Source organism: Moschus berezovskii, chromosome 25 (assembly GCF_049115385.1).
Source record: "Moschus berezovskii isolate FMDL1 chromosome 25, NW_MosBer_1.0, whole genome shotgun sequence".
NCBI lineage: Eukaryota > Metazoa > Chordata > Mammalia > Artiodactyla > Moschidae > Moschus > Moschus berezovskii.
This window is the reverse complement of record NC_142484.1, coordinates 13,232,034-13,256,619: the sequence shown is the minus strand read 5'-3', so window position 1 is coordinate 13,256,619 and position 24,586 is coordinate 13,232,034. Positions and strand designations below refer to the sequence as shown.

Here is a 24,586-nt window from a genome sequence, read left to right as displayed (position 1 = left end):
TGGTTAACTAAAAAGCAATAAATAAGACAGTGGATCTAGGGGACTTTCTGAAATTGTAGGTTCCAAGTCAGGCCCTGAGAAATGCTGATTATTTAGGTCTGGGATGGGTCTATGAATCACACTGCAGGTAATATGAATGCAGGTGGTCACAGGACTACAACTTGAAAAACACTGAATTTGGAGGAGTTTGGCAAAGCCTGCTTCATTTTATTCCAACAGCTTTCTGTCTCACCCCTCTTGAGGCTATAACTTTTTTTAATTCCCCACTTTGGTCAAAACAAATAAAATACAAAAGATAGGAGAATTAGAATTTGGATTCAAGAGATCCAACATCTAAGTGATTAATATAAGTTTCAGAAAGAATAGTAGGAATTATATAACAGAAGAAAACCACCTACAACTGAAGAGAATGATTGTTAGATTGAAAAGCTCTTTAAAGTACCTAGAACAATGACCAAACCAAACAAAAAAAGCACAACATCAACTTACAACACCATGAAATATCATAGCATGAGGATAAAAAAAAAGCCCTACAAACTTATAGTTTTAAAGAATCTGCCTGCCAACGCAGGAGGCACAAGAGATGTGGATTAATCCTTGGGTCAGGAAGATTCCCTGGAGAGGGAAGTGGCAACCCACTCCAGTATTCTTGCCTGGAAAATTCCATGGACAGAGGAGTGTGGTGGGCTACAGTTCATGGGGTCGCAAAATTGGATATGACTGAGCACGCACACACATACACAAAAATCTGTTAAGTTCTACAAGGTTTTTATGGAGTCAGTACTAAGCTACCTCTCCTGAAGCAACCACTTTCAATGCTTTTTGCTAAGTTTTTCTTATATTTACTATCATATTCCCAAATAACATGCAAATATTGGCTCTTTTTTCCATCCACCATTCTAGATAATATCTGCTGACATCCTACCTTGAAGATGAGGGTTTTTTAAATTAATTTTTTAATTGAAGATTAATTGCTTTACAGAATTTTGTTATTTTCTGTCAAACCTCAACATGTATCAGTCATAGGAAGGATGAGGTTTTAGTTCTCTTAAACCCTCATAATTCTACCTCACATTCGCTTCCCTTTCTTGTATGGTCTCTATATTCTAATATTTTCTGATATAATAATATTTAGGGTTTACATTTTTATGCCTATGTAAATATTCGCAACTCAGCCATGTGATAAACCAAGACTTTTTTACACCTCCTTTCTTATATACCTTTTCTCTGCCCCTGGAGTTAGTCATTGCTGCATCTTCTTCAAATGCTTAGGTTTTGAGTACACATTACTATTAAGCTGGCCAAAAAGTTCATTTGTGTTTTTCTATAACATGGAAAAAACTGAGTGAACTTTTTGATCAACCTGGTACTTCTAGCCTAACCTTTGACACGGTGGTAAAATCTCAGTAGAGTTCATCAACATCAAGTAAGTAGCCAGTTTGATTTTTATTTTTTTTCTTGGAAACATCTCTGACTCAGCCAGCCCCCATTCCTTCTCTGAGCTCCTTCTTATCCTGGGAGCTCCTGGTTGGCCCTCCTTCCTGAGTTTCCTCCGGGTTTACCAACTCACTTTGGAGGTCTGTGGTCACCAATGACTGTGACATCTTTTGCAGTTGACATGGCAGGAAACATTCCACTCCTCAGTGTTAATAGAATGAGAACAGGTTTATCTGGAGTTGGCTGAACTCAAGTTTGAGGGAAGCTAAGTGTTTTCAAAACCTGTCTATGGGAAATGGGAGGAAGAGCTTGCCAGAGCAAGAAGGGCCATTAGTGAAGCTAGAGGCCGGGCAGCCATCTTGTTCACTGAGGAAGTGCTGGACATTCATTGAAAGTGGGGTAGGGAAATATGTTAAATGCTTTTTCCCTTTTACTTGAAAAATAACCCATCTTTCACCAGATATCCCCCTCTCACTCTAAGTATGTTGAAGTGGCAACTAGTAACTGGCCCTCTGTTGATGACATCCGTAAGCTGACTTTCATCTTCCTTCACCATGACTCAACCTGCTCAAATTCTGTTAATGTAAGTTATTTGTGCCCAAAGCACTGTGAGGCCAAAGAAACGGAAATGTTAGAGTTTGGAGCAGAGAAAGGTTTATTGCTAGGCCACGTAAGGAGATGAGGTGGCTCAAGTCCTAAAAAGCCCAAAGTCCCTAGAGAGTTTCAGCAAAGCATCTTTAAAGGCAGGTTGGGTGCGTGGGCGTGGGGGTAGGGGTTGCAGACTAAAGGTGCACAATTCTCTGACTGGCGGATGGTGAGGCAATAGGGTTATGTCACAGGAGTTAACCTTATCTGTCCTTAGGCTCTAGGAGGTCTGTGGCTATATGCTCATGGTCATCAAGTAGTTAATACTGCCCATTTGCTGGAGAGGGGGAGGTTTGTACATCTGCTAAACAACTCAGGAAATGTGCATCAAATACTGTTATCTGGGTACTTCAGTTCAGGCTCTCAGTTGAATCTGACTCTTTGTGACCCCATGGACTGCAGCACGCCAGGCTTCCCTGTCCATCACCAACTCCCGGAGCTTATTTTTTCAAACTCATGTCCCATTGAGTCGGTGATGCCATCCAACCATCTCATCCTGTGTCATCCCCTTCTCCTCCTGCCTTCAATCTTTCCCAGCATCAGGGTCTTTTCCAATGAGTCTGTTCTTCGCATCAGATGGCCAAAGTATTTCAGCTTCAGCTTCATCATCAGTCCTTCCAATGAATTCATAAAGGAGCTAAAGCAGAGGATACGGGGAAAGGTCCCATAGGGTCCTTTTCAGTTACAGTTCCTTTTCAGTTTCACAGAGGGATTTTAGAACTAGGAAGGGCCATGGAAATTACCTCTTCCAAACTACACCCATTTAACTGTTGGAAAAAAAACACACACACAATGTGAGAGTTTCAGGTTAAATTTTATTTGGGACAAAATGAGGACCACAGGCCAGGAGACAGCATTTCAGATGGCTCTGAGAAACTGCGAGGGAGGAACTGGGATATATAGGAGTTTTGCAACAAAGGACAGGGAGGACATTTCCTCTGTCCTCAGGGAGGACATTTCCTTCCTGGAAAAGGAAATGGCAACCCACTCTACTAATCTTGCCTGGAGAATCCCATGGATAGAGGAACCTGGTGGGCTACAGTCCATGGAGTTACAAATAGTCAGACACAATTGAGTGACTAAGAATTTCACTTTTTCCTTCCACCCTGTTGGAGAGGGGAATTGTTGTTGGACTGTTCCTCAGTTGGAAGTGGTTCATTGGGGAACTATTTCCTGTGAGGTGTAAGCCTACCCTAGTTGGAATTAGTCCATTTGTTTTGTAGGGTTAGGTTTATTTGAGTTGGGAGCCAATTCAACTGGAACCAGTTCTTTGGGGAACTAGTTCTTGTTGGGATAGGCGGCCTAGTTGGAATCTGTTCATTTGTTTTTCAGGGTGAATGTATTTACCTGAGTTGGAAATTGGTTCTTCTGTGCATCAGCACTGGACTTTGTGTCATTCGTGTAGGAATTTGCCTACATCTTTTGTGTTTTGGTGCTATCAAACTTATAAAAATGGGAAATATTTCATCTATCCCAAAGCAAAAAAACTCTTTGGGGCATATATTAGATACATTCAGATCAGAAGAGCAATGGCCCCTGAATGGCTCACAATTATACAGTCTCACAGTTAGAAGCATTTTGCAGAAGAGAGAAACACTGATAATGAACCAAGGGGCTCCCTCGTTCATGAGGCATCCAATTCTGTTGACTTAAAAAACAATTGTAACCTGAAAGTTGAGAGTTATATTTTATTCAGTGGGAATTTTTAGGACTTCAAGCCCAGGAAACAGCATCTCAAGTGACCCTCAAGAGAACTGCTCCAAAGAGTGAGTGGAGAAGCCAGGTTAAACAGAAGCTTGCAACAAAAGGGAGGTAGTCTGAATATTAAAAGTGTTCTGTGAATTAATGAAAACCAGATAGCCCAAGTTCAGGAATTTAGTGCTTTTCTATATATGGGAAGATGTAAGAGTCTGGTCTCACTGAAATCATTCCTTTCATATGCATCTCAACTATCTGGGGCCAGGGTCCTGTTTTCACACCGAGTTCCTCCATGCTCACCGTAGGGAGTGGCTGCAGCTGATGGTTATGAGATCATTCAGGTATTCTCCTCCCTCCTGAATGCCCTGAGGGCTCAAAAGCTTACACTGGTGAGCCAGATTCACTGATGATTGTGAAATCCTTGTTTACTATACGGCAGGAAATAGTCCATTTCTCAATTCTGATTTCCCCTACAGGAGCCCCAGGTAATTTGACAGTGGAGAGCTTCAGCTCCAGCTTGGGGAGCTCTGCCTGCAAAGGAAAACTCCCTTTACAAGGCATTTTGGACAAAGGCCTCAGGTCTAATGGGACGGGGAAGTCACATTAGTGTGGCTTTCTGGCTGGTGATGTTTTGGTTTATTCTGGCAACACACAGACATCTAGTACTAACTGCTGGAGCTTCTTTTAAGGTTTCCCACCCCCCACTTCTCATTTCTTTCTCCTCAAACCCTCTGCAAACAGGCAAGTGGCTATGGAAGCAATTGAGGAACTCTGGGCCAGGCTTACTCTCTGGCATGTTCCGAAGGTCCCACAGCCCACTGTGCCCAGGAGCTGCCACCCAGTTGGGTGAGGACTCTCCTCTCCTCTTTCTCCTTTAAGCTGAGCAATAGGACAATTAAAACTGTGTGGGTATGGGTCAGGCCTTAAAAGCCTTTAGGGCACCTGCTACTTGAAAGCTCCCATGACAGGATAAGGGGGTCACAGAACAGACCAGGCTATCAGCAGGGTGTCTTCCCCCACAGCAAGATTTCCATGTGCCATCTGGCACATACTGGTTCAAGTAAAACACTGAGCCCACTCCCCTGGCCACCACTTTCCTGGCAGAACCAAAAGGCAGGCTATTCAGCCTATCTTTCCTCTTACCTTCACCCCTTCCCCCTTTGGTATTAAACAAAGGGAAAACCTAGTCATCCTAGGAGAAACCTGCCTACATGTTTGAGATGTAAATGTCCCATCTGGTCTTCTCAGGAACCTTCCTCTCTGTTGTCTTTTAAAATGCCAGTTTTAGAGAAGGTAATTTAGAAGTTGGCTTGTCCAAGGTAATTAGAAATCCTAAATTCTCTTCCTGCAAATATTCAGCTGTCTAACCAAGTGAAGTTGACTTGTTCCATGTGGCAGTAACCCAATTTTAATACAACCTCTTTTGTAAACCGATCGGTTTTACGTTGCTGTACCTGACTCAGGGCTGAAATCTTGAAATAAGAAGTGAGGCCTCTCTATTTGTGTGTTTGTACGTGGTGATGGAAGTTTCTTGAACAGCTAGGTCACTCCCAAGTAAAATAAGTAAGATGCTGAAACATTAATTACTGAACACAGGCTTCCTTTTACAGAGAAACTAAAGATATCTTTGACTATTAATGAATGTTTGGTGCCATCTTGAGATGTTCTCGAAGAAAGCAAATACTTTTAGAAATTATCACTGGTATTTATGCTCACCAATCTACAGAATGCTAATATAAAGGTCAGCTCATGGTTGCTGAAGCAAAGTAGGATGTGTGTTTTCAGTAAAGAAGGCATGGAGAATGGAATTGCATTTTATTAAGTAAAAAGGAAGTAAGTCTGACTTAGAGGTGACTCCAGTTCAGTTCAGTCGCTCAGTCATGTCCAACTCTGCGACCCCATGAATCACAGCACGCCAGGCCTCCCTGTCCATCACCAACTCCCGGAGTTCACTCAAACTCATGTCCATCGAGTCGGTGATGCCATCCAGCCATCTCATTCTCTGTCATCCCCTTCTCCTCCCGCCCCCAACCTTTCCCAGCATCAGTCTTTTCCAGTGAGTCAACTCGTCGCATGAGGTGGCCAAAGTATTGCAGTTTCAGCTTTAGCATCGGTCCTTCCAGTTACCTCTAATGATGAGTAAAATAAGTGATGGCTACAGAAAGGTTTGTGGAAAGTGACACTGAGGAAAGAATCTTGCTCATGGTACAAGTTTTCTGATGATGCTGAACTACATTTATAACAAATGTTCTTTACTTTTACATGATTTGCTCTGTATTTGCCTTTGAAATCTTGTTAGTTTGGCTAAGTAAATAACTATTGTCTCACAATGACCTATGACCCTACTGTGTTAAATTTTTTAAAGTTTCTTCTGACAAAACTTCCCAAATCAAGTTATAATAAAGTCCTTTTGACCTCTAGCTAACTTTGGGATGCTTCAAAGAACCCCTGAAGCACCCCAAAGGGAGATATTAAACTAATTAGGTTCACTTAGTATATTAAATGACATGAGAAGCATTGTCAAATGAGTAATACATCTTCTTAGGTTATATCGTCGGAGAAGGCAATGGCAAGCCACTCCAGTACTCTTGCCTAGAAAATCCCATGGATGGAGGAGCCTGGTAGGCTGCAGTCCGTGGGGTCGCTAAGGGTCGGACACGACTGAGCAACTTCACTTTCACTTTCACACATTGGAGAAGGAAATGGCAACCCACTCCAGTGTTCTTGCCTGGAGAATCCCAGGGACAGGGGAGCCTGTTGGGCTTCCGTCTATGGGGTCACACAGAGTTGGACATGACTGAAGTTGACTTAGCAGCAGCAGCAGTAGCAGCAGCAGGTTATATCGTGTGGTAAATGGTACAGGGATTCTACACACTATGTGAAATTCTGATATGTCCTGGTAATACATCATCAATCATAATTCTAGTTATTATCTGAAACAGCTGCATGTCACAGCAGTAACTGGGGTGCTTTGTCAATTGCACGGTCATCAGGCTTAAACATGAGTTCTTAAGTCTTTTGTTATTATAGACAGGTACGGTTTCACTGTGATGCCTTTGCAAAAACGGCTCCCCTTCAAGATTCATAAAAAGGACTTTTGCATAAATACAAGTTTCTGACTTTCTGACCATAGTGCTCAACTGAGTAAGAAACTGAAGAATCCTAATGGGAAACCTGATGGCTTCATAAAGCTGTTAACAAAAGGGATTAGTTACCGAGGACCGAGTGAACTGGTAAATATGGTCATAATTTTTGTGGTTTCCATCCAAAAATTACTGGTTCAAATCTATATTTTCCAGGTGTAAGAAAAACCTTCTCCTTAAACTAATTATGACTTTCAGGAACTTGGTAAATTTTTACCTTTCGTGAGCAGAACTGAAACATTTACGTTTGTTCCCCCGTCTCTACCTGGTTGATCCGGCCGGTAACACATGCTTGTCTCAAAGATTAAGCCATGCAAAAGTATGTGTGGCCAGTACAATGAAACAGCTCATTACATCAGTTATGGCTTCTTTGGTTGCTCGATTATTGCAACTGGATTACAATTAGTGATACTGATCACTGTTTGAATTTGTTCTTTGGTGAGCACTGTGTCTCCCTGTGCACTATATCATTGTCAACGTTACTAGCTGTATTACTTACATCCTGTCTAACGTATAAGATCGTTGTTTCTGACAGTAATCAAAGTGTAATCAGGCCTCCAACAAAACTTCTACGGCTAACCATCTTGAGAAAATAGATCATATTTATAACATAAAATAATTGCAATAGTGTGATTCTAGGTATGGGAAGAAGCAGCAAGGGAAAATGTCTTCTGGATTATAATTAGAGAGAATCCAGAGAATCTTTAATTATTGATGGGGCCTGGTCCAAAATTTAGCAACTGGAATGGCATATCAAGAATTTTTGCCTGAACTGAGATGAGTCTTCCAGCACCATGGGATAAAAGTTGATCATGAAATGTCTCCCAAATATTGGTCAAATTCCTAACCAAGAGGGGAAGACCTGAGAAGTGCAATCAGCAGTTGCAGCCCTCCAACATGAGCCAGTGAGCCCTGAGGAAGCAGAATACCTGCCATCTGGCGATCATCAGACTGAGGCCACTCCCTACGGTGAACCCCGAGGAATACAGGACCGCAGGCCCCAGATAGCTGACACACTATCAAGCAAATGATTTTAATGAGCCCTGACTCTTGCATCTTCCCATACATAGAAAAGTACAATTTTTTTAACTTAAAATGCTGCCTCCTGGGTTTGAAGTTCAATATTTCCAAGTATATAAGAATAAAGTAGGGACTTTCAAGGGGAACAAAGGAAGACAAGTCTCAACCTTTGGGACACTGGCACTGGTGGTGGACACTCTGAAAAAGTTCCATCTGACATAGCAATTAGAAGAGTCATTGGTCCTTTTTCTACAAGACTTTGGAATGAACTTGGACAGTGGGAAATTGTTTCAGGGAAAAATCAATTCTAACTCCAGGTTGGAACTGTTTATTTGACCTGCTTTTTTCATCGCTTTTGTTATCATAATCACGCATAATGGCCTGCCTCAGAGAATCCTGCCCCTCTGCCTGACTGTTAAAAAGTGCCTTTGTTCAGGACTCTGTCCACCAGAGATGGCAGAAAGGGAGAAATTATCACATTCTCTGCCTGAGGCTTACCATTTAAGAGATATTTGCAAGATTAATGGTCTTTTTACTTTGTTTCCTCACCTCCCCCCATCTCTGATCTATAAAAGAACCTAAAGCATCCAGACCCGGACAAGATGGTTATTTTGAGACAATAGTCTGCATCTTCTCAGCCTCCTGGCTCTCCAAATAAAGTCATATTCCTTGCCTCAACACCTCATCTCTAATTCATTGGCCTGTTGTGTGGTGAGCAGAGCAAGCTTGGAGTCGGTAGCAGCAGGAAATATTCCATTTCTTATCAAACAAAGAAATTCTGATCCTGAGAGCTTATGTGTCTTACTCAAGATCATGGAGTAAGTTCACAGCACAATTTGGACCCAGGTCTTCTGACTCAGAGGCTAAAGTTCTCTATTAGAGCTTCAGAAATAGTGGGACTTCGCCCAGGTTTGTTCTTCAGTCCTTAAGACAAGATCCCAGCACCACCTGATTTTCACGACAGTTTGAAGAGGCAATCAAGAAACGACCAGCTCCAATGCCAGCCCTTCTGTGGAGCCTTCTCAAATTCTCTGTTGAGAGTTACTCTATGTCCCCAAGCAATCACTGTCAGTATACCTTAAACTTTTCACAAATACCTAGTTCCCTGCTAGATTACAGACCTCTTGCTAGTAGGGATCCTTTCTTATGCATCAAGTCTTATATGTCATAGGTGCATGTCAAGGAGGAAAAAAAAGGCAGAATTAGATCATCTTTTGTTCAGGAATCAAATGCAGCTGGGAGGTAACTGAGCTCGTTTTGTTGTTGTTGTTTTTTAGCTGTACTGGTTCTTTACTGTGGCAAATGGGCTTCTCTAGTTACGGCACTTGGACTCCAGAGCATGCAGGCTCAGCAGTTGTGGCTCACAGGCTGCTGTTCACGCATGTAGGATCTTAGTTCCCTTACCAGGGATAGAACCCATGTCCCCCGCACTGGAAGGCAGATTCCTAACCACCAGACCACCAGGGAAGTCCCTAACTGAGCTCTTGTTCGTGGTAATTTTGTTCCATATCATAATGAATTCATGCCAGAACAAGGTTCAGACTCATTCTGGTCTTACTCCTTTTGACCATGCTGCTTTAAGAACCCATCTCACAGAGAAAATAACAAAGGTATAGTAACTGTCAAATTCTGAAGACAACTGATGGACTTCAGAGGTGCTTGAGGTCTCTTAGGCTAGCACAGAGTAGGGATACACCTTGCCTGAAGTTCCAGACTAAGCCACAGTCCCATGATCGTGTTGGAACTTTCAACACCACACCCTGTTTCTTCTGCATTCTATTACTGAAGAAGCTCACGGGAGTGGTAAACAAGGAGCGGTGTGAGCAAAGGGACAGAAAACTGAGTCAGGCACTGTTGGTTCTATTCCAAAATAAACACAGACCAGAAATCATGAGTGTTTCTCCAGGGAAGGACAGATTCAGAAAGTATGAAAACCATGTTCTGCGGTAAAAGAATACGCTATATTCTTCCCATAACCTATTCCCAACTGACCAAAACACATCCTCTGCTCCCATTTAAAAAAAAAAAAAAACCACCCAACCACTGCCATCTCCAAGGTGACACGAAGGTTCACAGTGACTCCCCACCTCCAGATCAGCCACTCAAAGCAAAGGACAGTAGCCTTGGTTCTAAGAGAGAGGACTAGGTTTCTCCCTCATTGAAGGTGGGAATGGGAATTAGAGGACCATGGAAGAAGCAAAACTGACACTTATTACACACTTGTTCTAGTTAGCTCCTAGACGTTTTCGGTTCATCCTCATAAGATCCCTGTGAGGTAGACGTTGAGGTCCCTTCTTAGAAGGAGGCGTACTGAGATTCAGTGAGTTTAAGGGACTCAGTCAAGGTCTTGGCTTTTGAATAGACTGTTTTTTTCCATTCCCAACAGAGACAATTTCAAGACTTAATGCATCCCCCCCACCCCCCGCCCTCACATACATACCCCATAGAAGAGAATAACATCTGGTCTTTTTGGTAAAGACAGTAGTGATGGCAGGGCAGAGAGAGTGCTGGGTAACATCATCCAGCCGCGGGGATGCCTGGCTGCAACCGCCTCTCAGCCTTTGTACCCACACGACATGCAATACTTGTTTTTCAAGTAAGCTTCGGTGATACGTCCCTCTGTAACCTTCCTCCTCTTTCCCTCAGGCTGGAGTCCTCCCTTTATTGTCACAACACTGCACACTGTATTAAAATAGTTAATATATGTGTCACAGTAACTAAATTACCCTTCTTCAGCACAGTCTGATGTTACTGTAGGCAAAGCCCTCCCCTGAAGATTGATGAAATCCATTTTCAAGAACAAAAAGGAGACAAGGGCACCAAGATAATTCAACAGGGGAAAGAAGGATCTTTTCAGCAAATAGCAGGGATAACTAGAGATGCAAAATAATAAAGCAACCGTACCATGTGCCCAGGGGACAGCCAGAAATGCTTAATGAACAGCATGATATTCCCTCAAATTATCTTCCATATTGTTTTCCCTATTCCTGCAACCGCATACCCGTACACACGTGTATACAGATACCTGGGACGCTCACTGCTACATAAAACAGGATTGTATTATAAGCAGTCTTTTCCATCTTTCATGTCTCACTCAACAGAACCTCATGGAAAGCCTTACAGAAGAACAGGTGTAACACTAATTCATTCTTGACAGTGGTCACATAACATTCCACAGTGAAGACTATCCCATGGTGAAGCAGAGGTCCAGGCTGTGACAGCTGGTAGTCTATACATCTGTATCCTGTCATCACAAATTTGAGGAAATTGGCTTTAATGCTCCCCTTGCTGTAGATGCCAGGTCCTTGATTCTGCTGATTTTGAGAAAGAAAATGAAATTCATTTTTCCTGTTTCTTTTCCTGATCCTCTCACTACCTCCATACACCTTTTCCTTCACAATTCCTACTTTCCCCATCTAAAATAGAGGGAAACATTGATTTGTTTTAAAAGGCACTGTATTAACTACAGGCAAATGGCACCACCCATGGCTTCTCCTTTCCTCTGCACCACCTCCCCTACTCCTAGGACTCTCCTTTCCTTGCTCCCGACTCTTCCCCACTCTCACCTCCTTTTCTTCTTTTGACAACTTCTACCTTGTCTTACATTTCAATTACCGTAAATGAAAAAGAAGGAATACAGATTGGGGGAGATGGTTAAAAACTAGGAGTATAAGGAAAGAGATGAAGCCTTAATGTTCCTTTTCCAGTGATCTCCGCATGAAAATTTGCCCAAACCTCTAGCCTTGTTGATTTCCAGCTTTAACTCAAAGCTACTGTCCTTCAAAACATTTAACTCTCCCTGCATACTCCCATTTTATCTCATGTGATATCAAAAGAGAATAAACATATTAAAAGCAAGGGAATTTGTCTTTGTGGAAAGAAAGTAAAAGTTGCTCAGTCATGTCCGCCTCTTTGCCACCCCAAGGACTGTAGACTCCATGGACTTCTCCAGGCCAGAATACTGGAGTGGGTAGCCTTTCCCTTCTCCAGGGGATCTTCCCAACCCAGGGATCAAACCCAGGCCTCCCACATTACAGGCATATTCTTTACGAACTGAGCTATCAGGGAAGCCCATCTTTATGGAACCACTTTCTAATGTTTTCTTTTCTATGGCCTTTTCTTAGATTGAAGTATTTTACAGGATTCTATGTATTCAAGGACCCTCACCCCTTAAGTGTTTACTATTTAATATTTCAGAAATTTTTTTTAAGCTGGACTTTTCAAGAACTTAGTCTATCTGAATAGTATTGTACAAATTATTGGAAGTCTACATTTTTACTGTTGTTTGAAATTACTTCATTTCCTCTTTTTCAAGACTGGACACATCTTCTCTCTCTAGACAATCTATAATGTAGCTAGTCTAATACTCTATTGGGCTTCCCAGGTGGATCAGTGGTAAAGAATCTGCCTGCCAATGCAGGAGACATGTGTTCAATCCCAGGGCTGGGACATCCCCTGAAGAAGGAAATGGCAACCCACTCCAGTATTCCTGCCTGGGAAATCAAATGGACAGAGGAGCCTGGTGGGCTGTAGTCCATGTAGTTGCAAAAAGAGTTGGACATGACTGGATGACTAAACAACCTATTAACTTGTGCTTTTTAAACTTTTTATTTGATATTGGAGCATAGTGATTGTTTCAGGTATACCGCAAAGTGATTCAGTTATGTATACACGTCCTATTCTTTTTCAAATTCTTTTCTCATTTAGGTTGTTACATTAACATTGAGCAGAGGTCCCTAGGCTATATACAGTGGGTCTTTGTTGGCAATAACTTACTGATTTGTTAATGAAACTTCCCCTGCTCCTCTCCCCTGTCAAATCAGGCTACTCAGCTTTCCAAGAAGTACACGGGAAGTTAAAACTGGTTTCTCCAGACAAGGTGCAGGTCCTAGGATCCACTGGTGTGAATTTTTAAACAGGTAGACGGGAAGGGTGAGGCTGGACAAACTGGAAGGGCGCCACTCAAGCAGACAAGAACTGTTCCCATTTAGGGTTCTGCTTTTCAGAAAAATGGGGAAGGGCAAGGAGAATTTGCAAAGGTGGCTTTCTGCACCCTGATTAGGAAAGCAAAGGAGTGTCACAGGCTTGATCTGGAGAGGGACAGGGTTAAACATTACATGAAAATGAAAATTTTGAAAAATGCTTTCCAGTAGAGGATTAATAAAGAATGAGAAGGGGGCCTTCCAGTTATGGCATGGATAGGCAATTCCTTTCTGCAGCCCCTGCCCCGCTCCCACTCCACAGTAAGCACACCGCTAGACAAAGTTACCAAAACCATCTATTTCAAGGAACTGGAAATTGGCCAAATTAGACAATAAATGGTAAAGCTGTGGTGACTGTTAAGGTACTTGTTAAATAGGGTCCTGGAATGTCGCATGGTGAGCCTCAGTTTGACAAAAGCCTACAACAGAACTGAAATAGAAAAACTGGTTACCCACAGGGCCTGGAAGAGCACATTGTGGGGGGCAGGGTGCAGGCAGAAGGGGCAGGACTGCGGACACACGCCCTTACTAGGGTCCACAGATGGACTGCTTCAGGGTTCCCAGGGAAGCCAAACTGGTCAATTCAGACCAAAAAGAGCAGGTTTGGGTACACTTTGCAGGCTTCTCATCCAAGGGGTACACTGTGGCGAAGGTTGTTTTTCACTGTGACTCAGCAGCTGTTTCAAGGGCGTGCTCACAAGAGGTTAGTGTCAGTTCAAAGCCCCTGCAGGCCACCTGCCACACAAAAGGTGCCGAGGCAGCGATGTTATGGAGGAGCTCAGCAAGACTCTCAACAGCAGCATTTACTAAGAAACGATTTAGACCTTCAGGTAAGAACAGTGGGAGACCGTGACCTTTTGGCTGCACCCTAATGGGGTCTCCCTCACTCAGTCCACATGGCTTACTAAGATTTTTTTTTTAATGTGGACCATTTTTTTTTTAATTGAATTTGTTACAATACTGTTTCTGTCTTAGTTTTTTGGCTGCATAGCATGTGGAATCCTAGCTCTCTGACCAGGGGAAGTCCCCCTCAGTCCGTGACTTTTAAATAAGGTGGTACTGGCCATGAAAACAAGTCACTCAGCTGACTGGACAGACAGAGCTCATGATGGTGATGGGGGCAGGCTAAGAAATGTTTGGCTTCACGGGCTAAACATGGGAACGAATGCTGGGCAGTGAGCAGGGGAAATAAATGAACAGCTTTGCTAGTCTGCAGTCACGCCCCAGCTGGGTGAGCAGCAGGCCAACCAGGAATTTAACAGGGAAAACACTAGTCACAGAACAGTTGAGATAAAGCTCGCTGCGTATCTCTGGCTGAATGACAGGCTTTGTCATTTTATCAGATCTGAATGACCTCATACTTAGAGGGGTACATAAAAACCCTTAATTTTTCAAATCAGGTGAAAAAACAGTATTTTCAACAGAACATCTTTACAGTGAGATTTATTATCAAAATTCCCATGGATGGAGGAGCCTGCTAGGCTGTAGTCCATGGGGTCGCGAAGAGTTGGCTACGACTGAGCGACTTCACTTTCACTTTTCACTTTCATGCATTGGAGAAGGAAATGGCAGCCCACTCCAGTGTTCTTGCCTGGAGAATCCCAGAGACGGCGGAGCCTGGTAGGCTGCCATCTATGGGGTCGCACAGAGTCGGACACGACTGAAGCGACTTAGCAGCAGCAGCAGCATTCTCATTTGTGTCTTTTGCCCATTCGTCTGTGGTCTTTTCCTTACTAATGTCTAACAGCTCCATAGCAGGATATCCATTTATCACAGCTCCTGCAGATGTCTTCCTGAACAGTTTACCTTCTGATTGTTTTATATGTAAGATGCTTATGCGGGTAACTTTCTCTTTTTGAAGTCTCTCTTTTACCGTTATGTTTAGGAAGGCTTTTCTATTCTAAGATCAGGAAGTATTTACCCATCCTCTGTTCCCTCCCTTCTATTTAAAAAAAAAAAAAATTTAGCTGCACCGGATCTTAATTGCAACACTGATTTTCTAGATGCGGCATGCAAACTCTTAGTTGCAGCATATGGAATCTAGTTCCTTGACCAGGGATGGAACCTGAGCCCTTGCATTGGGAGCTCAGAGTCTTTGCCACTGGACCACCAGGGAAGTCCCCCTGATCTTTTTATTTTACCCATTCTTTTAAAGCCTTGGACTTCCCTGGTGACTCAGATTGTAAAGAATTTGCCTGCATTACAGGAGACCCAGGTTTGATCCCTGGTTTGGGAAGATACCCTGGAGAAGGGAACAGCTACCCACTCCAGTATTTTTGCCTGGGAAATCCCACAGACAGAGGAGCCTGGCTGTCTATAGTTCACAGGATCGCAAAGAATCAAGACATGACTGGGCAACCAACAGTTTCACTTTAAAAAAAAAAAGCCTCAGAGCTAGTGTATTCTCCTGGGCTTGTTAACTCACTGAACAGATAAGACTTCAGTGACGTAACATAGGTCCGTTGCATGAGAAGGAGGGGCTCTTTCTTAATACAGCTTACAACTCGGAAGCCTCAGTCACGGATTGTTTCCTACAGAAACAACCATTTATGTTTTTATTCAGCCACCTAACAGCTGTCGCCTTACTGTTTAGGTGTCCTGTGACTTGATGGCGAACTTCAAGGGCCATGCGCTCCCCGGGAGCTTCTTCTTGATAGTTGGACTGTGGTGGTCGGTCAAACACCCACTGAAGTACTTTTATCAAAAGGAGAAGAGCAGCCAACTGATCCATCACTACCAGCGTCTCGAGATCATCGAAGCTGCAATCAGAACTTTATTTTCAGTCATCGGTAAGGTTGGGGGGTCATCTGACTCAGCGAATTCTCATCAAACCCAGAACCCATAAGCCATCTCCTGGCCCCTGTGAAACAAGTGTCTCCACCGGTAGGAGTAACGGAGAATTTTCAGTTGAGCACTAAATATCCTACCATAGCGTCCACTGTGTACCAAGCTTTGGTAAGCTGACGGTTGATAGCATCTTTGCTGTTGGTTGTTTAGTTGCTAAGTTGTGTCTCTTTTGTGACCCCATGGACTGTAGTTGTGTGGCTGCATTCCTATTGCTCTTTGTCCCCTTAAGGAACAACACAGGCATGTGTCTGCAGAATCCTTGGCAAATACCTTACATGGAAATAGCGGCATCCGAGGCAGCGACGTGGGTCCACAGGGCCATGGCCACCCCCACCTGTCCCTGGGGATCACTTGGGCGTCTTCTGGTCCTGGATCAGTTCTCCCCTCCCTGACCTCCATTCTCGTTTCCCTGCAGGGATCCTGGCAGAGCAGTTTGTTCCTGACGGGCCCCACCTCCACCTGTACCACGAGGACCACTGGGTAAAACTCATGAACTGGCAGCACAGCACCATGTACCTGTTCTTCGCAGTCTCAGGCATCGTGGACATGCTAACCTACCTCATCACACACGTCCCCCTGGGGCTGGACAGACTGGTTATGGCTCTGGCCGCCTTCAATGAAGGTAACAAGGTGGTATGGATGGAGATTTAGAGGGACTGGAGCACAAAAGATCAGAAATATTGCGAATTTAGTTACCTTCCCCAGACAACCCCACTCTCTGAACTTAAAAACCCTACACAGGGCCTGATCCTGTGCCCTGGATGGTATAGATGAGAGACTCCATAAAGCAGTGCAGGAAAGTACGGGATTTTTAGCCAAAGTCAGGTGGTGTCAGTGGTAAAGAACCCGCCGGCTAATGCAGAAGATGCAAGGGACACAGGTTCAATCCCTGGGTTAGGAAGATCCCTTGGAGAAGGGAATGGCAACTCACTCCAATATTCTTGCCTGGAGAATCCCATGGACGGAGGAGCCTGGCAGGCTACAGTCCATGGGGTCACAGAGCTGGACACGACTGAAGCAGCTTAGCCCCTGGGCACAGACTTCTCCTGCCCGCCTGTGTGGCCCCTCCACACATCAGGCAAGGGGGTAACCCTCTGGTTAGGGGAGAAGGGCTCTGCACCTCACCCTGATGCATTGCATCACTGTCTGGCTCCGTCAGAACGCCCACCAGCAGCCAGGACACAGCTCCTAGCGTAACTCATGTTAACTGGGAAAGTGCAAGCATGTCGTGATCCAACCCCTTCGTCTGCTTCTGGACGGCAGGAAGAACTGAATAAAGGCTGAAGGAGGGTAAAACTGAATTTCAGGTACACACACACGACTTGTCGCACATCAGCAGTATCTCTCCTGTGTTGTTCCCCACCATCTCGGTGAAGAGATGTTATGATTCATCCTGTGCCGCTTGCACACTTACACACACATACCCTGCACCAGAGCGCTGCCCCTGAGTGTTACGTGAACTGACGTCCTGAGTGCTGGGAGACCCAGCTTTCGCAGACGCTTCTCACCAAGCCTGAGGCCAGGAGAGGCTGCTCAGGCCTGACGGGCTCTGCTCCACGCAGGCTTCCTGTTCTACTACCACGTGCATAACCGGCCGCCGCTGGACCAGCACATCCACTCACTGCTGCTGTGTGCCGTGTTCGGAGGCGCCCTCAGCCTCGCCGCGGAGGTAGTCCTTCGGGACAACATCGTGCTGGAGCTCTTCCGCACCAGCCTCCTCCTCCTTCAGGGCACCTGGTTCTGGCAGGTAAACCCATGTTCCTCACCTGCTGCGAGCCAGGACAAAGCAGGCATGCTGGGCGGGCCAGGAGAGGCAGCACTGACGCACATGCGAAGGGGCCCAGGGCCGCTTCTCTGCCCGCCCACGACCTCTGTGACCTCGGCCATCCACAGCCTGCTGACGCATAAACAAGCGAGCAGGCGGAGGCCGTCCCTGACCCACCTTCCCAGCAGAGCTACTAATACCGTTATCACACTCTTCTTGCTAAACTGCTCATCTATAACGTGGGCCCTGAAACTTTAAGCAAGGCCACACCAAACCCAGAGCTAACTGAGAGCAATTCCCTGCACAGACACCGCTCGACACGAGCAGAGGGGTGGGGTGTGAGCTGTCTGGGTAACTGCAAACACTCGGCGGGCTCGGGGGCTTCGCGGGCCCAACTGACGGCAAGGCTGGCTCCTCTGTTTTAATCCACCAGATTGGGTTCGTGCTGTTCCCGCCTTTTGGAGGCCCTGAATGGGACCAGAACAATGACGACAACATCATGTTCGTCACCATGTGCTTCTGCTGGCACTACCTGGCTGCGCTCTGCATCGTGGCCGCCAGCTACTCGCTGGTTTACTGGTAGGTCCAAGAGAAGGCGACTCTTGTCAAGTGTGTCCTCCTAACCAGCCCTGTCCTGGAAATGTATCACCCCACACTGTTCTTGCCTCCAGTGACCACCTGTCCTAACTGAGCAGTGCAAACACCCACCACCTACTTCTGTGCAAGGTACTCTGTGCCTGCACACGAGGGTGATGAAATCTGAGAAGACAAAGGACCTGTCTGGTCACAGAGATCCAACAAACCCAGGTTCTGAAGGCAGTTCTGGTGGGTTTTAGGCTGGAGGTTTGACGGGAGCAGCTTTACATTAGGACTCTGTCCTGGTTCACTCCGAGCCCATCACCCAAGTGCTGGGTCCAGGCACATGTGGCCCTCAGGTGAGACACCACAGCAGCAGGTGTTCACTACAGCACTGGTGCTCCAGGTCGAGAGCAGCTCGGAGTGCCAGGCACTGCCTGTGCCCTGGCACTGTGCTTACACTTAGTGCATAAATCACCTCGCTTCATGCCCCCCCTGTGAAGGATGCACGTGATGTTTGTAGCTGGGGAAACCAAGGCTTCGCAAGAGTGGGTAACTGGGTCAAGGTCACCCCAGGAGTAAACGGCGGAGCCCAAGTCTAACCACCACGCACCTGGTCCTACTAGTTATGTGTCGTCAGAGACGCCTCGTTCTCTCCCGGTTCCTGATTTCCCTTCCCAATGCAGAGACGCTTCACCCAGAGAGTTCCACACACATTAAACAGCAGGCAAACAGGCCATGGCTCCCTTTAGTTCTACTGCCCGGTCTGGGGGTGGGGGGAGACCTAGGTTCAGTCTCAGTTACAACACTAACCTGTAAGTACTAATGACCGTGAGGCCCTTCATCTACCAGAGTCCTGTCTAAGCAGTCAGAAAGGCAGTATTTGAAAGAGACAGACAGAATGCTCTGAGAACCGGTGAAGGCCTCTGCACCCCTGGGTGAGGGAATAAGTCAACTTGGGGGCTCACCCATCTGCCCTTGCTGTCCCCGTTACAGCTTCTTGACACGGGTGAAGAGGCCAGAAGACAGAGAAGTCATTGGGATTCAGAAGCTGAGGTCGGATCACACATACCGGAAGGTCCTCCTGAGTGGCTCAGACGAGGAGTAGGGGCAGCTCCCGGTCAGCAGCGGAGGGTGGTGTGTCCTGTAGGTGCTCGGCCAGCAATCAGCGGGCCAGCTCCCTGCCTCCACTGCTGCCCTCACTGTGATCTGCTCCCAGGGTCCCACCTTCTCGCTTAAACAACTAAGGTCCGTGTGGGTGTGCTACTCTGTCGAGAAAAATGAAGTCAATCTTTTTGTGTGTCTCAGAATAACGAGAAACCAGACTGAAAGTTTCAGAACAGAAGTGACCTCTTAGATGAATTCAGGATACAAATCCAGAAGAAATTACTGTTTTGATAATTTAGCCCCGTTTCTCTCAAATGCGGCAGGTACTTTCCAATCAGAAATCAAGTCAATGAGAGAACCTTTAGAGAGACAATTCTAATTTTTTTAAGTGAAATAATCCACAAGCTTTGGTATTTTAAGTATTACTTGTTAAGCATTTCCTAACTAATCCTAATACTCCAGAGGACTGCAATACCACTCACTGTTGATAAACAACGAGGTTGGGCCAAAGTGACTTTGGATTTAACCAGGAAGCCAGTCTGGTCCAGCTGAGGGCTGAACTCAAATGTTCTTACTCCTCAGAAGTACCTAATGACAGGGTGCTGAGAGAGCTCCATAATGAGGCAGAGAGAAATGGCAGGTCAAGGGAGGCCTTGAATTTAAATATAGCTGAAAGCAAAGGATAAGAATCCTGCAAATCCTGGAAAGAATGTGAATCTTGAATGAGTAACGAACTCTGGATATCCAAGTCTTAGTTCTGCATCTTTTTTTCTTTTTTAAACTTCCTTCAACAAATATTTATTAAAGATTTACTTCGCAAACGCACAGCAATGGTTGTTAAGAATTATAAAATATGTGTCCAGCATGAAATTCAGCCTAAAGGGAGAGCTATAAGCAGTTCCATGCAGGGTGACTGGTGTCCCCAGGACAAGAAAGAGGGGAGAAGGGGGGTGGCGGTGCCCTGTAGAAAAGCACATCCCAGGCAGTGAGAATCCAGGTATGAACTCTCCAGTGAAGAAAGCGTGGAGCTAACCAGGCTCTGCAAGAGCGGGTTAGGACGGATGTGAAAGGCCGTGTGGAACCACGGTGCCACTCGTTCGTACAGGGTTTCCCAGACCTTGAAATGCACTCAATCTCGTGAGGTTCTCACAACTGCCTGCACTGCAAGAACATCGGGCCCTTCACGGAACAGGAGGAACCTAAGGCCACACAGCCACTAAGTCACTAAGCCAGTCCTCAGCGAGACTCAGAGGCCAGCCCCTCTGTCCCGCGCCCTCCACTGCTGCGCACCAACCCGGCAGAGGTCGTCTGCGTGAAGCCGGACGCTCTGTGGAAGGAATGCTATACTTTACGTGACAGGCCGCCAACCTCCCGGGGTGAGCCAGCAGCTCAGGGCTGAAGAACGAGCTGCCTGGAGGCACTGACTGAACTCTGAGGAAAGAACCCCTGGGCCCCCTTTCAGGATTCACTCTGGTCTGCCTGCTACGTACGAATCCAAACGTTCAGTGGGCAAGCCCCGAATGAAGCAAGTTCTGCTGCTGGCATTAATGTGAAACACGCTCTCTCCTGAGGGACTGGAGGTGAGAAGAAAGAACCTAGGCCCAGTCTGCCATTCGCTGGGAGGGGACAGAACACTTTAGGGAATTGCGGCATCTTCTCCAAAGTGAGGGATCGAGGTGTTGAGGGTCAGACACAAATGTTACAGCTTGTTTTGACGCCCCCTGCACAGCACAGGTTGAGACACCTTCATGGAGGCGTGTGTGATGAAGTTCAAACCCATCACCATGCCCTGCACCAAATCTAGTCTCAGATACGTGGTCTGAATACTTAAACCAGTCTCTGAACTAAATGCTTCTGGATTTGTTCCCCCCAAACCCCCACGATAGTCCCAATGTCTGTAAGACCCCTGAGGTCTGCCCGGAAGCAGCCACAGCTGGTGCCTGTGCTGGCAGCGTCCCTCGAGCAGCTTGGGGGGAGGAGGGGCTGCCACCCCGGGGACCCACAGACAGGCTGGGCAGGTAGCACCAGGTCACACATCACCAGGGTTCTGGAAAAAACCTGTCTGCTAGGATGTAAATGTCTGTGCGCACCAGGAGACAGTCAGAGTCAGGTGACTTCAGCAAATAAAGTGGGGGTGACGGCTGAGGCTGGACACATCATTAAATCATTTGTTAAGCAAATTCAGAAGGGGTTTGTTTTAACAAGCAGTAAATACCAGAGCCAGGATTCCTCAAATTACTGCCTCTTTCTCACCCGGAAACCAGCACCCGGGGCTTCCACATGCAATGTGCTGCAGGGAGTCACATGGTGCAGACGTGCTCTCCTCCACTCAGCTCAAAGGCCGTTTTCCCTCCCTGCAGGCTCCACCTCTCCCCATCACCAACCTCCTCTCTGCGCCAGCCCTCAACCACCCGTCAAGAGCTCCATCCCACCCCGCCCATTCACCCCTGCAATCTGGCCCCCAGGTTCACCCCTCCCGGCTCGGGGCGGCCACCAGGTCTCACCAGGACACGTCAATTCCCCGCAGGAAGGCAGCTAAGAGGGCGCTTGACCTACAGCCAGAAGACTGCACTCACGTCTTGGTTCTCTCTAACCTCAACTCAGACGCGGATTCTCCCAGTTAAGAGCAATGACCATGCCTATTTCACAGCTCTGCCCTAGGAATCCAATGTCTTTGTGTCCAGTGAGCTGCTCTAACGTTCTCTGCACCACTGCAACCTGCCTGATATTCAACTTCCACCCAGCAGTCCCTCCCAAAGACGCCATTCCACTTCTCTGCTCTCCAACTCCACTTCCTCACCCTGACCCCGTCAAAGAGTGTCACTGAATTTTCATGGTAAGGAAAACATTCTTAATAACCCAGATACTTTCCTGAGAGACAGGAAAGCCCCATGGCTGCAGAAAAGCTTTACCACCCAACACCCACTCCAATATGAAAGAGGCACATATTGTTGACAACCAGTTCTTTTAATCACATTTTAAAACAGCATTCTGAGCGCTGCCTATGGCTCAGTGGAGACTGAGAACCGTGAACAGCCAGGAGCTAATGACAATAAACCCAGACCCACCTCCACTGCATCTGGTGCTGCCTTGTGGCCACATACCCCCGCCCCCACCATCTTCTGGTGCAGAAGCAGCAAAGTTCTACTCAATGGGTCACGTAGGAAATTTTTTGGACTTGAGGCTGTGCAGTCTCTAGAGAGCTACTGAGTTCTGCCTTCTAACTGGAAGCAGCCACAGACCATACCTAAGTGAATAGGTGTGGGCTATGTTCCAGTAAAACTTTATTTACAAATCCGGGTAGCCAGCCCAAGAAAAAAAGTTTGCTGACTCTTGCTCTGGAGCAAAGCAAAACAAATCATCTCTGAACCACAATAAAGCTTGTGCTGCGAAAGCAGTTACATGTCCTGGCCTCAGCCTGCTCTGTCCACTGGCTCTGGACGTACACGTAGACAGGCTTGACAAGAAGGACAGAGTCAGCAGGTGAAGGGTGGACCACAGTCAAGATCCTGATGCCCGTCCACAGAGCTGCCACACTAGTTCCACTTCCTGGACCCCACACGACTGCCCGCGTTTCTCCCCCACCTCATGGCCACTCTTACCATGCAGCTATCAAGTCAGCCACTAACCAACCTACTAGGAATCATGCTGTTCTTTCACTCTGGTCAAAAAATTAAGTAAATCTGCCTGCAATGCAGGAGACCTGGGTGTAATCCCTGGGTCAGGAAGATCCCCCGGAGACGAAAATGGCAACCCACTCCAGTATTCTTGCCTGGAGAATCCCATGGATAGAGGAGCCTGGCTTGCTGCAGTCCATGGGACTGCAAAGAGCTGGACACTACTGAAGCAACTTAAGACACGTTTTGGGGGGTGGGGGCGTGTCTAAGCCCAGGTTTCTACTTGATAGAGATGTACAACAGCTTTGTGCAAAAAAAGTGACATAAAAATATCTGGACACAGAACACCGACCCAGACGACCAATCACAGACAAGACCAGGGTAAACACAAGCCCTGCAGAGAACCAGTCTCACTCACTGTCCACATACCTGTGACATCAGCCCGTCCCGTGTCTCCTCTCGGGATAGCTGGGCGCGTGTGACCACGGTGAGTTCACACGCCCCACCAGAGACACTTCTCCTGGATCAGACAGGACAGAGCTCGGAGGCCCAGGATACCTGGCACAGCCCACTCCCCGCGGATCACAGCCGAGCGGCCAGCATCCCGCTGCTAGCCTTCCTCAGACAGACACCCACCCAGCCCGGTGGAGCGGGGCGAGGCAGCCACCGCACTCCTGCCCTCCCAGCCTGAAGGCCGATTGGCATGGCGTCCAGCCGCCGAACATCTTCCTCCCTGAGAATCACTGCTGCTCGGGCGCCTGCTTAGGAGACGGGGCCGTGGTCACGACGACGGTGGAGACGGCCTTGGAGGAACTGGAGGCTGTTCCCTGCTGGAGGTGGGACGCGGGGACTGTCTGGATGCGCACCTGTTCACAGAAAGAGCGTCTGGTGGGCAGATGGCCAGTGACCCGCAGTGAGGACGAGCGCATGGGGAAGGGAGTAGCCCGAGCCCTGCGAGGGCACTGGGCCTCACCTGCGTGGCCTGACCCTGCTGCTGGAGCTGCTGCAGCTGCTGGGCTGTGAGAAAGCTGACCGGCTTGTTGCCAGCGATGAGCTTCGCGCCCGCCGGCATGGTGGTGAGGATGATGTTGCGACCCAGCCCGCCGAGGCTGTTGGGGAGAGGTGTGAGGGCCAGGCCCAGGCCAGGGGACCCCAGCACTGGACTGACAGGACACCAGCCAGAGATCCCCCCGCTTCTTCCAGCTGCCACACTCCCGTGTCAGACAAAGGCCCCTGGTGCTCTGGATGAAAAGGCTCTGTGTCTACCTGATGACCAGCCAGGGTCAGGAGGGGCGTCGGGAGGTGTACGCTCCCAGCCAGAAACCCGGTCCCAGGGCAGCTGCCCAGAGACCCAGACTCTTGTCTTCACCTTCACTCTCGTCAAGTCAGAGCCACAAAGCCCTGGCGCCAGGGAGGCCCTAGCCCTCTGTGCCATCACACCCCAGGGCTTGACTTCAAGGGGAGGCTTCCCTAACAGCACGCTGGTCACCACCCACTCCACCCAGTGCCTCCTGTCAGGCCCTTGCTCTGCCCCCAGAGAATGCACTACCGTCCCATACGTGAGGTTAGTTCACTGTTCCTACAGCATGAGCCTGCTGGCAGCACTGACCTCACTTTATCCCCAACACCCGAAACAACTTGAGGTGCTCAAGACACCGCCAAGCACAATGAAGGAGCCCAGGAAACCAGCCACCTTCCCCATACCCTCGTGTCCAGGAGCCCTCAGCACTGCCTCCCCCATCCCCCACA

The 24,586-nt window shown here is 47.1% G+C and overlaps 2 protein-coding genes across 6 annotated transcripts in view; one reads left to right on the top strand and one right to left on the bottom strand.

Annotated features, from left to right (window-relative positions):
* The first annotated feature begins 15,533 nt into the window (after window positions 1-15,533).
* Window positions 15,534-20,045, top strand: TMEM45B (transmembrane protein 45B). 2 transcript variants are annotated; one of them, XM_055415873.2, is made up of 5 exons: window positions 15,534-15,714; window positions 16,188-16,394; window positions 17,335-17,519; window positions 17,971-18,116; window positions 19,110-20,045. In XM_055415873.2, exons 1-5 carry the CDS (start codon window positions 15,534-15,536, stop codon window positions 19,219-19,221), a joined length of 831 nt encoding a protein of 276 aa, XP_055271848.1. In that variant the 3' UTR covers window positions 19,222-20,045. The 2 variants fall into 2 exon arrangements, with proteins under 2 accessions (XP_055271848.1, XP_088688531.1); XM_088832405.1 differs by lacking the exons at window positions 17,971-18,116; window positions 19,110-20,045 and having other exon boundaries at window positions 17,335-17,812.
* A 104-nt stretch (window positions 20,046-20,149) lies between these two features.
* Window positions 20,150-24,586, bottom strand: part of NFRKB (nuclear factor related to kappaB binding protein) — a 33,899-nt gene continuing 29,462 nt past the window's right edge. For all 4 annotated transcript variants that reach the window (XM_055415868.2, XM_055415870.2, XM_055415869.2 and 1 more), the window contains 2 exons: window positions 23,811-23,946; window positions 20,150-23,703 (listed from right to left, as the gene is read on the bottom strand). In XM_055415868.2, the coding sequence (XP_055271843.2) occupies window positions 23,578-23,703; window positions 23,811-23,946 (262 nt within the window). In that variant the 3' untranslated portion in view covers window positions 20,150-23,577. The remainder of the gene's footprint in view (window positions 23,704-23,810; window positions 23,947-24,586) is intronic.